Source organism: Tachypleus tridentatus, chromosome 6 (genome assembly GCF_004210375.1).
Source record: "Tachypleus tridentatus isolate NWPU-2018 chromosome 6, ASM421037v1, whole genome shotgun sequence".
In the NCBI taxonomy this organism is placed as follows: domain Eukaryota; kingdom Metazoa; phylum Arthropoda; class Merostomata; order Xiphosura; family Limulidae; genus Tachypleus; species Tachypleus tridentatus.
Window position 1 is genome coordinate 42958795 of NC_134830.1, and position 16103 is coordinate 42974897.

At 31.5% G+C, this 16103-nt stretch overlaps 1 protein-coding gene across 2 annotated transcripts in view; it reads left to right on the top strand.

Annotated features, from left to right (window-relative positions):
• LOC143252340 (synaptosomal-associated protein 25-like) overlaps positions 1-16103 on the top strand; it is a 50526-nt gene that overhangs the window by 8932 nt on the left and 25491 nt on the right. The window contains exons 1-2 of one of the 2 annotated variants that reach the window (XM_076504319.1): positions 608-666; positions 2415-2568. In XM_076504319.1, the coding sequence (XP_076360434.1) occupies positions 2488-2568 (81 nt within the window). In that variant the 5' untranslated portion in view covers positions 608-666; positions 2415-2487. Of the gene's footprint in view, positions 1-607; positions 667-2414; positions 2569-16103 lie in introns of those variants that run through there. The other variant, XM_076504318.1, reaches the window with a different exon arrangement.

A 16103-nucleotide genomic window follows, 5' to 3' on the forward strand; every position in this document is an offset into this window, starting at 1 on the left:
CTTTAATTTACTTTTATGAATTTTACTAAATTTACTTTAAATTTTTTACTGGATGTTTGGCACAGATAGCCTAGTTACTTTGTGTCATAAAACACCAAACCAACCAACCAATCACATGATTAATATATGTGTGTATGATATTCTCAGATAAACCAATTCCTGTTAGTTAGGTCAGCTTAACACTTTCCAAAAGTTGTGTGATCCTGTTTCTTGACTTATATTCAAAATTTTGTTGAACTGCTACTTTATTAATTTACATCATTACATTTAGTGTCAAAATGTAGATTATAATTCAAATATTCATATTATACATTGTTTAATTTCTTAAATATTAAAAGAAACACCTAAACATCAACATTTGTGTGACGTGATATACTGAATGCAGCACTGGTTTAGATTAGAAGTTTATTGATGTGAAAATACAATGTCTGTAGTTTTGTATTAATTATGAACTCAAATTACTGATATTTACAAGCCGGAATATAAAACAAGGATTTCCTTTCTTTTCTATGTGTTGAGATATTTTTGGAAATACTTCCTTATATATACTTCTATATATGATGTGATTAACCAATCGGAACCTCAGAATGTTCTCCTTGTTGCTTTTTTATCCTTTTTCATATGTAATGGTATCATTTCTTTCTTTCAAGACAATCCTTTATGCTGGTAAATTGAGTCTTTTAGCTTTTCAAAATTTCATCTTTTTTAAACCAAAATGGATCTTAGTTACTAAACTTGCTAAATATAATATAATTCTATGGTATTGATAAAGTAGTTTTTGAATTTTTGGTTATTCAAATGTATATATAAAATTATCTCAGTTTACATCCTCCATGTGTGAAATTTCTTTAGCCTTAGCAAGCAACAATTGTATATAAAGGTCATAACTATAAGAGATGCTTGATTGAGTTACTTCTTTATTTACTGTTTTTTAAGGAAAATAAGAACATATTTATAAATAGCAATAATCTGTATAAATATATAAAGTATATTGAAATGTTACTGTATTTTACAAAATGCTAGTCCTCTAAAACAGCCAAGACATGCCATTTTTTAAAGACTAAGTCAGTGTTATTTTATTGGATATGGTAACATGAAGGTATATGTGCCACATCATTTTTAACTTATGTATTTTTAGCCAGGCATGGCTAAAAGGTCAATATAATAATTTTAAATGTATATAAATGCATCATGTTAAAAGATTTAAGCTATTTTGTCTAAAAAAATGTATTTGTGTTGTAGTGTGTAGTCATTCCAGAACAAGAAAGGCATGTCTTATATTTATTTCTTAATTTTCTGTGGTTGTCATGAGATTGATCATATTGACCGAACCTTGAGTGTTGTTTTTAAGAATGTTCAACAAAATGGATGTTTCTTAATGAAACTTTCTTCAGTCAGTAATTTTTCTAGTAGCATTAAAAACCTGGAAGCATTGCACTGGATGAGATAAGTGTCAAAAATTGTATGATGTTTAATTAAGTATGTATTCACTAAAAGTTTTGAGATTTCATTATAAGCATTTATGTGCATATTTGAACTTGTGTATGATTGTAAGCATATGTAAATATTCTTATAATTAATTGTGTATACCCTAATAGAAAAATTTTGAAAATTTGGATATAATTTTGGGTTATAAGAGAGGTCAGCACTGGTGCAAGGGTAATTGGTGTAACTGATCACCTGGCACCCCTGTCAATTCTTGTGATTCATCCACTTCCAATATAAAAGAATAAAATATAAAGTGAAGACCTTTACTGATTTATTTTACACATACATAAATGAAATGATGGTAAAGAGTACAGACTACTTTATAAAATGTTATATACCTTTTATTGACCCTACGATATATATTTCACTGCACCAAGTCTAATATGTTTTATCATATGTGACATGTCAATAACAGTAAATTCATGTGAAGAAGTACATTGAAAATAAGTTAATATTTTTTACACTTAATGGAGTATGCTTGACTTAGCAGCTGCATAATATTCAATCTATGATACAGTTAAAACTGCATTATTGATTGTTGAAATTCTATTTTTTAGTTAACACTTTTTTTTTTTGTACCTACTTATCCAAAACACACATTACCTAAGTAACTGTCAAGCTTGCCTAATGGTTTCTCTTACCCTATGAAAGAAGAAAAAAGAGTGGACATTGAAAAAGAAAAATTATAAAGAAAATCCCTATTTAAGGGAAAATAAGATAGCACGAAAGAAACTCTTATTAAGTGTTTGACTTTTGTCATTGAAGTTTAGTCTTTGTGGCAGTGTTGTCAAGACACTGAAAAATTTGGGAAGGATTGTATGAGGCTTTGATTGGAGGTACAGGGAAAAAAGTATTTTTGTTTTTATAATATTTTCCTCTCAGTGTAAAAAAGTGAAGCCATAATATTGTTTTTGTTTTCTTTACAGATATTGGTTTTTGGAAGATATCTAATAGTTTCTGTGATTTTTCAACTGCTCACTACTTCTTAAATAGATCATCATGTCTGCATTAAACAATGATTCTGCTGGATACAGTGAACTAAACCAATATCAGATGAAAGCAAACCAGGTTACTGATGAGGTCAGTTATCAGTGAGTGAAGTATCTTATAGCACAGTTTAAAGCATGTTTACGTTGTAGACTTGCTTGAGTTTATTAGTTGGATCAACCAGCTTATCGTGATGACTGTCAGTTTTTGTGTGTGTGTGTGTGTGTGTAGTGACCTCTAAGTAATATTAATGTAACCAAACATGTGATGCCATTTGAAATAAAAATACATATTTGGTTAATTAACAGAATGACAACTACATATGTAATTCAGTTCTATTTTGTGATGCTCGATAATTAACTGATAATACCTCTGTCTTGATACAACAAGATCACCAGAATGCATGATGCAAGGTACAACTAAAGTCATATTATAGATTTGACCATAAAAAAATTATCCCATTGTCCTGTATTGCATGGTAATGCAAAGTTAATCACATAACATAATTCAACTATTTGTGTGGTCTCTGTTTAGTCTAATTTTTAAATGGTGACTCTGATTTTATATATGTTAAATATTATAATCTAATTGAATTAATTTTAATTTGTGCTGTTAAACCAATCAGTTAAAGATATTTATTAGTTATACTTGTATTTCAGTTTATCATATGACAGTTATACAAAATTAATGTATTGTGAGAACAACTATCTCTTAAATTTTGGAAAAGTTATTAAGTTTTGAATGTAAATGAGTGTGTTAAATGATTTCATAGTATTAATAACTGCAATTATTAAAGACATTATTTGAAACTTTATGAATTCAATGAAAATGTAAATCATATATTAATAAAAGGAATTAATTTGTATCTTGCCACAGAAATGAAAAGTTGTGTGCTACACCAGAACTATGCTGACAGTTTGTAAATCTTGTTAGAAAAATTGGTAAACATGATTATTAAAAACAATAAAATTGAAAATCATTGAAAAGAAAGTGAACAAACATGAACAAAATCTTGATGTGTTCTTTTCTTTTCTCCTTCAAAAAGGCTTATGAAGAAAACCTAAACCCCAACTTTATTATTTATAATGAGTATCTTTCTTAAATAGGGGCCTGGCATGGCCAGGTGGTTAAGGCACTCGACTTGTAATTCAAGGGTCAAGGATTCAAATCCTTGTCACACCAAAAATGCTCGGCCTTTCAGCCGTGTAGGTCTTATAATGTGATGGCCAATCCCACAATTCATTGGTAAAATAGTAGCCCAAGAGTTGGCAGTGGGTGGTGATGACTAGCTGCCTTCCATCTAGTCTTACACTGCTAAATTAGGGACAGCTAGCGCACATAGCCCTTGTGTAGCTTTGTGCGAAATTCAAAACAAAGTTCAAAATTCAAAAAAATTATAAAATGAGAGGTTAACCAATGATCACCTGTTACATTGATTAGAGCTAGTTAAAATAACCACTTTTAGTTATAATCATTTGTGTAGCTTTACACTTAAAAACAACTGTTAATGACAGGGAAGATTTCTAACTTTATGTTAAAGATGTTTAACTGCCTTATTTTTCCAGTCAAGGCTTGGAAGCAATTTGTTGGTTATATAGACCAAGCTTCCTTCACCAAATTGGTAGACTTTCTTTTCTTCTTGAAAGCTTCTAATTTTCTGCATTTTCTCTTATTTTAATCATATTTTTAGACACTGCAATATTGATGTGTGAAAGCATTTGAAATGGTTGCACAACAGAAAGACTGATATGGAGGATAAAAGAACATAGCAATGTTAAAGGTCACAACAGTTTAAATATTAATCAAAATGCTTTCAAAAACTACAATAATATAGTATCTAAAACTGTGTTAAACATTATTGAAGCTCAAAGAACAAAATGATGTTAAGAGTTAAAAACTTCTAATTGTGTGAACAGCAAACTGTCTGTTGTTTACAAACAGTCAGTCATTTTAGATATGCCATGTTAGTATTCAAACATTTCATATTATTATTGAATACATGTGTGTGTGATATATGCAAATTTTATACATAGGACAAGAACAGATTATAACAAGCACCTAATACCTTTTAATATTAACTTAACTATAGCATGTAAATAATAGATACATAGTAAACCTAAATGTCTCCAGAGTGATCATTCTTTACCAGATATTTTGTATTTGTACGACAGTTAGCTCCAATTAGATGAGCTTGATACCTTTTGTGCATTGACTGTTTCTCGCAGAACACAGTAAACCCGTATAACAATGGACAGATAGTTCAGTTCAACCAAACAGATGATAATTTCTTGTTAGAATGGATGAGTTGATGGTTATGTTGTGTGGACTGGCGACCAGAGTAACAAACATGTTGTAACTGTAAGACATGTACTGTTGACTGTCACATAATATTAAGTAGATCCTGTCAATTACAGTTCATTTTCAGGCCACGTTGATGACGTCTGGCTTTGTTTATCATGATGATGAGATATGCACACCAACACAGTTCATCAACGAAACAGTTTATTGATGTTCACAACTTGCATCCCTTACATTGACCTTCATTCAATGTCATCGTTCTAACTGGTAGAAACTGACATTTCTGTTGACGAATGGATGTTTCGTCCCAATAACACCATGTTTGCTTTTATATTTCTCTTCCTTGATTTCAGTGCCACGTAGTGATTGACAGCTTTATGGTTTTGGTTTCACTTGACTAATTTTAAATGGTGCATTTGCTTACCACAAAATCATATCTAATACATAACAAAATGTCTTTCAGTAAAAAAAACTTAAATAAGTTGAGAATCAAGTTCTTGGTCATAATAAGAGTTACTCATAAACCTCAAAGAAGCTTAGCAGAACTTTAGTATTTATTTTTCTTACTATTACTTTTCAGAACTCTCTTGACACCAGAGAAATGGCTGGTCATTTGAAAATTGCTGTTGTGATCCTTATTTAAGAAAAAAGCTTTAAGAAAGGTTCCATGAAAACTATAGGTTCACTAGTTAGAAAATTTGTTAACAATACATTAGAATCTGAGAATCTGTTCTCACAAGTCCAGAACTGGCATTATTGGTTCTCTAGGTAATTTAAAAAAATTTTTCCTTGCCTTATAAATTTATTAACATTTTAATAAGCATCAGATTTTTTAAATAGACTTTTAATCATCATCATATTCCTGGTAAATTCTTTTTGGTGTAAGGCTGCCCAGGAGTTTATGAAAAAAATTTGGGAGACAACTGGGGTTGTTCAGAAATAAATCTTTCTCTTTGCCCTGCATATGGTAACAGAGTAGGACTGTATGTGGAAAAAATTTTACTTGAGAATAAGTGATTTAATTGATTGTAGAAGTTAAGCCAGAAGAATGTCAATCAAAGAGAGTCTGATATTTCCATAAATCTGATTTCTTCTCAAACTTGAACTCAATGGCAAGAATATATGAATCCTACAGTTACGATAGAAAGTGTTCATACCCCTGCGTCCTGAGTGGTTTTTTTGCTCATAACTTAAAAAGTATCATGATTAGGCTAATAGAATTAAAATATATTATAAATATTACACTAACACATATCTACATAAATTTGTATGTAAATTAAGCAGCAAATAAACTGTGTTTATAAACAAATAACCAAAAATAGGAGGAGCAGAAAGTGTTCGTACAGTTCAGAACGTGTGAAAAAACTGATATTCTTGTAAAAATTTTGTTTAGTTTGGTGAATTATTGGAATTTAGCCAGCAAAAAATGTACTTCCGGCAATTTAGTGCCGTCTTTGTCATTATCTGCTTTGTCATCATGGTAAACAAGAAATAATTGTCCAGTAATTTAAAAAACGAATTATTGTAAAATACAAGTCTTGTGTGTCTCTTTCCAGTATTGCTACACAACTTAATGTGCCAAAATCTACTGTTTAAAGCATAATTGCCAAGTTTAAGCGTACAGGATCAACTGCTAACCTCCCTCGTTCTGGATGCCCCACCAAAATTCCAGAGAGAACCAAGAAAAAAGTTCTTGGAGAAGTCAGTAGGAACCCTCATTTAACACATAATGACATGCAGAAATTAGTAAGGGAAACTGGGGTTGAAGTAAGCACCCCTACAGTTACGAACATGTTATGCTTTTCTGGGTTCAAAGAATGCTATCCTCGTAGAACTCCATATTTAATACCTATTCATTTAGAAGCACAAGTGAGGTATGCAAGAAAGCATGTAAATAAACCCTTTACCTATTGGAAGAGTATTTTTTGGTCAGACAAGACTAAAATCGAGCTCTTCGGCCACAATGATGTTCGCTATATTTTCCATAAGAAGGGGGAATGAAATTTTCCAAAAAACACTGTCCCTACAGTTAAACACTGTGGTGGCTTGATCATGCTATGGGATTCCTTCAGCTCTTCTGGTGTAGGCAGTTTTCATCACGTCAACGGAATCATGAAAAAAGAGGAGTACGTTGATATATTAGGCACTTGTATCAAGAATGATGCTCGGAACTTGTGGCGTGGGCATTGTTGGATCTTCCAGCATGACAATGACCCTAAGCACACATCGAAATATGTACAATCCTGATTGCAGAGGAACCATATAAGCATTCTGGAGCGGCCATCGCAGTCACCCGATCTCAACCAAATTGAAAACGTTTGGCATAAGTTGAAGACCAGGGTTCATCAGCGTCATCCAAAAAACTTGCAGGAGTTGTAGGCCTTCTGTAAAGAAGAATGGATGAAAATACCAGTTGAGTTCTGTCAAACGATCATGGAGGGCTATGAGGAGAGATTGCACTAAGTAATTCACCTGAAAGGCTACACAACTGACCATTAAAGTAGATGCATGAACACTTGTAGATGTGTGTCAGTATAATATTTGTAATATACTATACTTTCATTATCCTAATCATGATACTTTTTAAGTTATGAGGAAAAAACTACTCACGACGCAGGGGTATGAACACTTTCTGTTGTAACTGTATGTGTGGAGAAATTGATGTGAGGGTGTGGGACAGTAGTATCCCAAGAAAACACTAACTAGTCAGTTGTCAAATTGAATATTGTTTAACTTTTATAAGATAACTCACAAGGGACTAAGTAATATTTTGGTGTCTGTTGGTTTGGGAAAAAAGAGAGAGAGAGTAGTGTATATAAAATTGACTGAGGGCTAAAAATTGAAAATATATTATAAATGAGCATTTTCCAAGATGGAAGAATGCTATTTGGTAAGACTCCCTACTAGGTTTTTTATAGGGTGTTTGATCATTATTTATGAAAACTATTTAAATAGTTTCTCAGGTAGCTACATTTCTTAATTTGATGTTCATACTGAAATGCTGGTAATAATGAAAAACAGGGTTTTGCTTAGTCACTTCTTCGTATCAAAATACACATGGATATAATTTTATCATCTTGCATATAGATCAATGTTTTGTTTCTTTATTTCTTCTTAAAATAGATAATTTGATTTTTCTACAATAATTTGTTTGACCATGTTAATATGTTTTGAACAAATGAAATCAAATGAAATAAACACTATATAAATTGTGTTGTATCACCAGGTGGCCAACAAACACAATCATTTTTGGGAAGTGTAATTTGATCATGTACTTATACTATAACAAAACATATTACATTTATCCATACTTTGTAACACGACTCTTTAGGATCAGTAATAGTATGATATTTAAGAGTTCTTCCATTGGAATATTGAACAATGAAATTAATTCTATAGTTAAAGGATTAATTACAGATACTATATAACCCTTCCTATGTTAGACTTAATTGTGAAAGACTTCTTACAGTACATTCCATAGAACCAGTAAAGTATATTTGTATGTAGTAACTAATGCTTACATCTTGTAAGAACTTATTTTAATCCTTACATAACAATGATAAATTGGGTATGCTTTAGAAAATAAACATCCTTTTGGATTGATGTAGTAATTAAAAAATATATATATTTGGCTAGGTAGAGGACAGAGGTAAAACCTACAGTCTTGTTATCTTGCAGTAATTATAAAATACATTGTTTAATTTTTCTACAACTTTTAATTGTATTATTTTTGATACCTCACAGTGTAGACTGACATAAAATTATCTATTGTTTCACAACATTGGGTCCCAGGTTTAAATCCAGGTTGCACCAAACATGCTCGCCCTCTCAGCCGTGGGGGCATTATAATGTGACGGTCAATCCCACTATTCGTTGGTAAAGGAGTAGCCCAAGAGTTGGCAGTGGGTGGTGATGACTAGCTGCCTTCCCTCTAGTCTTACACTGCTAAATTAGGGATGGCTAGCACAAATAGACCTTGAGTAGCTTTGTGCAAAATTCAAATAACAAACAAACACAACATCGGTAGGAGTCTAGACTTTGAACATAAGGGTTCTTAGTTCGTTTCTCATTGCACTAAAAATATACTTCATACTTTTGAGTTCCCTGCTGGTACAGCGGTAAGTCTATAGCCTTACAACACTAAAATCAGGACTTTCCTGACAAATTGTGACAATATTTTATCCAAAATATGCAACATGACACACATATGTTTGAAGAACAAATAGCCATTTTCATTCTCTAAATTTATCCTTTCACACAGGTGCTCGTGCACACACACACATATACTTAAGTAAAAATTTAAACACACCCTTTAATTGTCATAAAATTAGTGATTCTCTTAAACTCCTGTAAAGTGTTAGCTCTATTACAGTCAACAGGAACTGATTCCATAGTTATTTTAAACTTGAACAACATTATTAAATATTTTAAAAAGTAGGCTTGCTGTTGAAATTTAATTAATGGCCCAACTGATCTTAAGAGGTTAAAGACTTTAGCTAAGAAATTAGAAACCACAAAATGTTAGGTGTCATCAAAAACTCTTTCATCATACAAAATAATGACGTTTTGAAGCTCATTACTTCAGTGAAAAGTCAAATTTATAATTACAATTCTGTATTGTTACTGTCTACTCTAAATTCCAAAGGTCTTCTTTGAGATGTTATTAATTAAGTGTATTGAAATGTTTCACATTTAACCATTACATTTTCATTCAGCAACACATACAAGTAAATCACAAAATCATTTCTTTATTCTGATAAGTTTAACTGTGTTTTATGCCCCACATTTTCATATTTGTAGTTTTGTTCTTTTAATAAATATTAAAATCCTAATAACAATAGTTGTAGATTTTCATAAGATATTGCCAATAAAGTATTCAACAAAATTTGATCTGACATCAAATTCCTTAGAAGTTTATATGCCTATCTCAGCTTCAATTTATCATCATGGTGCTTAGTGCCCTGTACTAAGAAACAAATTGCAATATTAAAAATATAGCTTATGTAAAGTAACTCACTATGTTCACAGCTAACACAGAACCAAATGTCACTAAAACTGAAAATACAGACTATTTCACATTACCAGTTAGAAACATCTATTTTCTTAACTATTTTTTGATGTTTTGTTTAACCTTGGATTTATAATCTTCCCTCAAAATTATTAGAAAACTTGAGGTCAAATCCTATAGAAATATAATTTGCTGTGCCGTTCTCTTTTTTTCGTCATCGTTAAAGTCTCGCAGCTCCTTGAACTAACAAACAAAGTACAACATTAAAATTATAGCTTGCAACATGTGCATTCATTTTTGTTTGCATCTTAACGTGGTAACTTCAGAATGGATATCTCAGTTATGGTATTAACGTGTTTTTCAGGATGTCCTACATGGCATTTAAAATCATTAATTTTCTTTATATATCTCCACAAGGGTTTAACAGCTGTACTTCTACTGGAAGCTGGTTAGTATTACATCTTATGCATTGGGCCCCTAATTGTAGTAGATGAAATTGTTATAAAGCGTAATATTTTTTTATTATCACTTGCATTTCTTCTGCGCTTGCGTTTTAGTGTAAATAGATTTATAGTTGCAAATGAAATGGCAGCATTTGTATGTCGCAGCGATATGTGAATATAACAATTACTATAAAATGTTAATACCGATAATAGTTTCACTTAAAGTTTGATCGTACAGTAGTGGAAAAGTCATTGTGATTGTGCTTTTAGAAATATTTTGTTATTGTTTTCTAACACCATCTTTCCACCTTCTTTGGTATTTATTATTATGTGATTTTAGTTTTCGTGTATGTTTTACTGTACAGTCGCCAATTGTCATTTAAGTAAGCGGTCAGCCAGCACTTTAATTGAAAGTTCGTTTTATTTGAGCATTCCCATAAGTTAATTTTTTTTTATTAAGTTTGAACTTTTGATCGATAAAATTATGCTATAGCTATCCAAAAAACCATACGCCAAAGACTAGCGATTTGTAAGCGTGATCCTGACATCGAAAAAGAAACCCGATTTCACGCCCAAAACGCAAACGAACTTGGCAGGGGTTTAGTTTAGAGAGAGAGAGAAGTCTGAAGAATTCTCTCTGCAACTGGGGTGGCCAGGAACGTTGTGGTTCCTCTTTCTCCTCTTCCGTGAAAGATTGTTGAAACTTGCATGGAAGTTTGTCTTTATTTTGTTTTAATTTCTTTAAGGTGAAGAAGTGAGGTGGGGGATATGAAAGTGACGCGAGAGAGGGGAGTTTTGGACGAGGGCGTCATAAGGGAAGTGAGCCAGGCCTGGCCCCGTGGTCAGAATAACCTGACGGCTGGAGATTACTACACACTGACTTGAGATTAACTTAATTGACATAAACGGCTCTTTTCAGGAATAGGCAAGAATGTTTCCTTGGCTGGGATCTACAGATCCAATACTAGAGATTTAGCTGTTGGGGAAACGTTAGTACCCCGAGAAAACACACTTTCACGGCCTGGGCGCCGAAAAATTCATGCCCAGTAAAGTGCCTGATCATTTTATGTATGCGTATATACGTCACAAACTCAATCAACTTATCGTTCTATTTATTAATGTATGTACATATTTTCGCTCTTTCTGAAATATAATTAATTAATTTAAGACCCCGCATTTTTTTTATCACCAATTGTTAACATATATCATAATGTTACTTCGTGTATAGGATTCCCATTTATAAAGCCTTAAACTTACGTTTCTTATTTTAAAACTTAATTTTGAAAGCTTCCTGCAAAATAGCGTTGTAATGAATTTTTGAAAACAAAGTAATAACGTATATATATATATATTATTCCATTGAAGAAACTATAAGAAAATCATTGTGAAATGTTTGTTAAAATTTATATATTTGTGCCAAAAAATACTTAATTATGTGAGTAAGGCGCTGCGTCGTATGTTTTGTATTTAAATCGATAGTGTAAGATCTTAGCGCTTCCAGGAAAGAAGATAATCCAATATTATGCTGCATACGTTTTTCTAAGATCATGAGAAAGTTAAACTACTGTTTGAATGTTGGAGGTTGAATATATGTAATTAGATAACACCTTCAGAACTCCTAATACTTGAATTTCCTTTGTTTTATAATCGTTTTAACAGTGTAAGGACCTATTAGAAACGGATGTTCTTGGCTGGTATAAACCTACATCTTCCTACACCTTTCCCGCCTAATATGTTTTTTCAAATGTTTATTTAATCGAATGTGTAATGCTTAGTGATGCATGCGCTCTTCAGAATTTAGGAAACACAGTTGGCATGTCTATTGTAAAGGAACCTACTTTTGAACACCCACGCAATTTTTCTCGTTATTAAATGTGTTTGTTTTATTACATAAATAGTTATATACAAATTATCCAACTTTACAATTTCAAATGGGGAAGAGTGATAAATGTTTTGTTCAATAGAAATACACTATTATCTTGGTAAAGCTGTTAGATTATTCTCACTGGTTTGTTTGTATGTGTTTGCATGTTTAAGTATACAAATATGAACTTCTCAAGGACAGATTGAATACTAAAACTCAAAAGACACAACACAGTACTGTCTGTCATGGTTGATAGTGTTTTTGCAGCTTATATTCAGCATGTCAGTCAACCAAATCTTAAAAATAAACCCTTAACAAAATGTTTTATAAAAGTATTGAAATTAAAGTCAGTTATCTAGAAAAACATATTTAAAAAGAAATTAGAAACAGTTTTGTATTCAAAATGTAATAATATAAATGAAATTGAAAACTAAATAGCTTAAAGTTACCGATTTTAAATATTTTTACTGTTTAATCAGTCATTAACCTTTGTACCCTACTGGGACAGGTTATAAGTCTACAGATTTACAATGCTAAAATCAGAAAGTTCAGTTCCCCTCAATGGACCCAGCAAATAGGCTGATGTGGCTTTGTTATAAGAAAACACACATTTTATTTTTATCCAAATCCTCACAAACATGCAATTAAAAAGAAAAGATGACTTTTTCAATAAAATATGTTATCCCCTTATCAAGAGAAGTGTTAATACCCATACCAGCTGTTCTGAGATATATTTTTATTTCAAGCGGGTTTCTCAACATCAAGAAAATATGGATTTAAAGAATAAGGTTATTAACTTGTTTAGGGCACTTTACAGAACCATAACTGTGAGTTCTAAAATATAACTTGTGCAGATGTATTCTTAATCTAAGATTCTCTGTCTGATTGATATACATTTTATGAGGTAGTTGACAGTGTCATATCTATATGTGAGCATGTGTAAGTGCATTTTGATTTAAACATTAGTACACCATTAACACAGTAATAATATCACATGTGATGTGATTTTATTATTGCTGAAACATTAAAATGAATACTTGTAAGTAATTTGAATAAGAATACAACAATGTATAAACAGGAATTCATGATTCATGCATAATTTGAAATTTTGTACTTATATTTTATTTAATTAGCAATTGATGAACTGTCAAGACTGTTTTTATAAGAACTGAATAATTAGGTTATGGTAATAAAATATTATTAATAATAATAAATAAATTAGAAATAAAAACCTATGAGTTGCATGGATATCATGCTAACTGCATGACATAGTTTTTAATTATAATAGCACTGTTATGAATTCTTTGAAACAAAATAATAAGGAATATATAATTCCATTGTAGAATCTATAAATGGAGTATTGTGAAATATGTTCATTAAAGTTTATATATTTATCATTAGAGACTCGTGGTCAAATCCAGAAAGCTCCTAGTTTTGTATATTATGTAACAATTGCAAGTTATATTACAGTTACATTATCTGTGACGAAGTAAACTGGTAACTGAATAAATTTTTTTTAGGTTGCCAGTAGCAAATAGAATAATATTACTGTAAAATATTTTTATCAAACTGAGACTTGCAATTTGAAATTAAAGCCTTAAAGTTGCTTTGTCATAACAAAGTCCAAGCAATAAAATCAGATGCTTGAGTCATGGTGCACATTGTCCTTCACTAAATCTTGTTTACCATTCCTTCAAATATCATATTGAGGCCAATATTAGGGAAATAAGTTCTTGATCATGGATCAACTATCATTATGAAATGTTGGAATTGAATTTTCTTTTTGTTGTATAAAAAGTTATTTTGATTTATCTTAACCACTTGTTTCTGTTTGGGGCTTGTGCAACAATTAAATTTAATATTTTCACATATATGACATTTAAATTCTGAAGAAAGGCTCTACAAGTAAACATTGACACCTTTGTGAGCCATGATGGGCCTCTTTAATTATCTTTTAATTAAGAATTATATGTATTCCTTAATGCTTAAATGTTGTTATTAGCCTTTGTTAATGTAAAACAATACCATGGCTGACTTTTATATTAAAACAGGATTACTAATCATCATATTATTTTCAAACAATAAATGCATCTGTTGACTTTGTTGAACTTTCTGCAGTCCTTGACTAAATGTCAGTATTTCTCTGTTGATATACAAAGGGACTGTTACTTCTCAATTCATTGCAGTTTTTGAACAATATCTACTACCTATCTAAACCAGTGATCAATTTAACAGACAAGGCAGTGTTATAAATATTACTGTTCTATAAACAGTACCTAAGTAAAAAAGTTCAGTACATTATATCAAAGCAATTTTAGATCCTCATCAGATTGTTACAGTTCATTTGCTGCATCTAGCCATGTTCTGTTTGACACTGTGCATCATAACTATAGCTTTGCAGTTTAGTTTCTGTTACAAAGTATCCAGTGTCATGTCCAAAACACACTACTTCATTCTGCAAACTTTCCATAATGTATCTGGTGTGTGAGGATGATAGTTTCACAGCATTCATTTCAATAGTGCAGTCATACATATCTATCAACACAATATCTTTACTTGACTATATATATGAAATAGTACTGATGTTGATTTCATTCTCCAGTTACTTGAAGTATGCAACCATAAGCACCAAATTGTCGAGAACCTTAGGAAGATGAAAGAACAGGAGGGAGGGGCCTTTACCTCTTTAGCTACATCAGAAAAGACCAAAGTAACAAAACATGTATGCACACAAATTAACATATCAAAATAAAAAAAATCAGTAAAATTCTAACCGTCAACACTAGTCACATTACATTGGCAAAATTCTAAAACTAATAACAGGAAGTGGTACTGCACTTTCTGAACATAAAAATTACATTAAATGTGAAAAGAAAAACTGTTGTTTTTATTCATGTGAAAGGTTCTGGTCATCAAAGTGATTGTAAATCAGCATTTTTATACCAAACAGATAATTACATAAACAGAAGAATAATGCAAGTTTCTTAATCGAAAGCTTTTCCTATTTCATCACCTTCAGAGGTCATTCTAAGCAAAGAAACTTCCTGACTTCTGTGTCTTTAAGAGATTTGAAGTTCCAGGATCATGTAGATGCTGACAGGTTTTCCTACCAGAAACAACTTTTTACACTGACACTTGTTACAGTTTCTGTGGTTTTCATTAACCATTCAAATCATATGATCATTATTAACACCAATTGTTTGCAGTTGTGATGATGTAGTAACTATGATATCAGTACAGTTGCGTACTACTTACAAATTATTAAATTTAATTTAGGAGGTAAAGCCTGATCCAGTTCAATCATCCATCCAAAATAAATATCCCAGGGTCATATGCTACCACTTACATCACTTGTTCATGCAATAGTTGCATAAATATGTTGTGTAAACCACTTATGTCACTTTATCAGATGGAGATCCTACTTTATCATGTGTATGACCTTTGTGTTCATGGATTATCCTATGTTACAAGATACTGTTCTTTCCTTACCATAAATGTGGTATTTGTTGCAGATCTTTCTTGATGGTTCTGGTGTCTCAAGTTAATTCATGCTCATTTGTTTTCTAAAACCAAAAGATATCCTAACTTGGAAATTCTAAATTTCCTATCTGAGCATATCTTTATGATCTAAGTGTATGAATATTTTGCATCATGAAGGGGTGTTGCATATAATCCCTTAAAACAACCAATTTCTGGTAGCATCACACCATTTATGAAAGGTAAAACAATACTAGAGTGTAGTTGTGATACATTTCATTCAACTATAAATTTGTATAAACTGTGGTTGCCATGTGACTTGCATATTCGAAACCGTTTTAATATATCATTCTCAACCCTGTGTGAAAATGGCATCGTTAGCGTTTACCATTAACAAGTTTTACCCGAGTTGAGGCCTTGTGGTTACAGCATCAGACTTGCAGTTTGTAAGTTGGAATTCCATCATCAAACATGCTCAATCTTTCAGTCGTAAAGTGTAGATCGGGAATTGGCGGTGTGTGTTGCTAATTGTCTATCT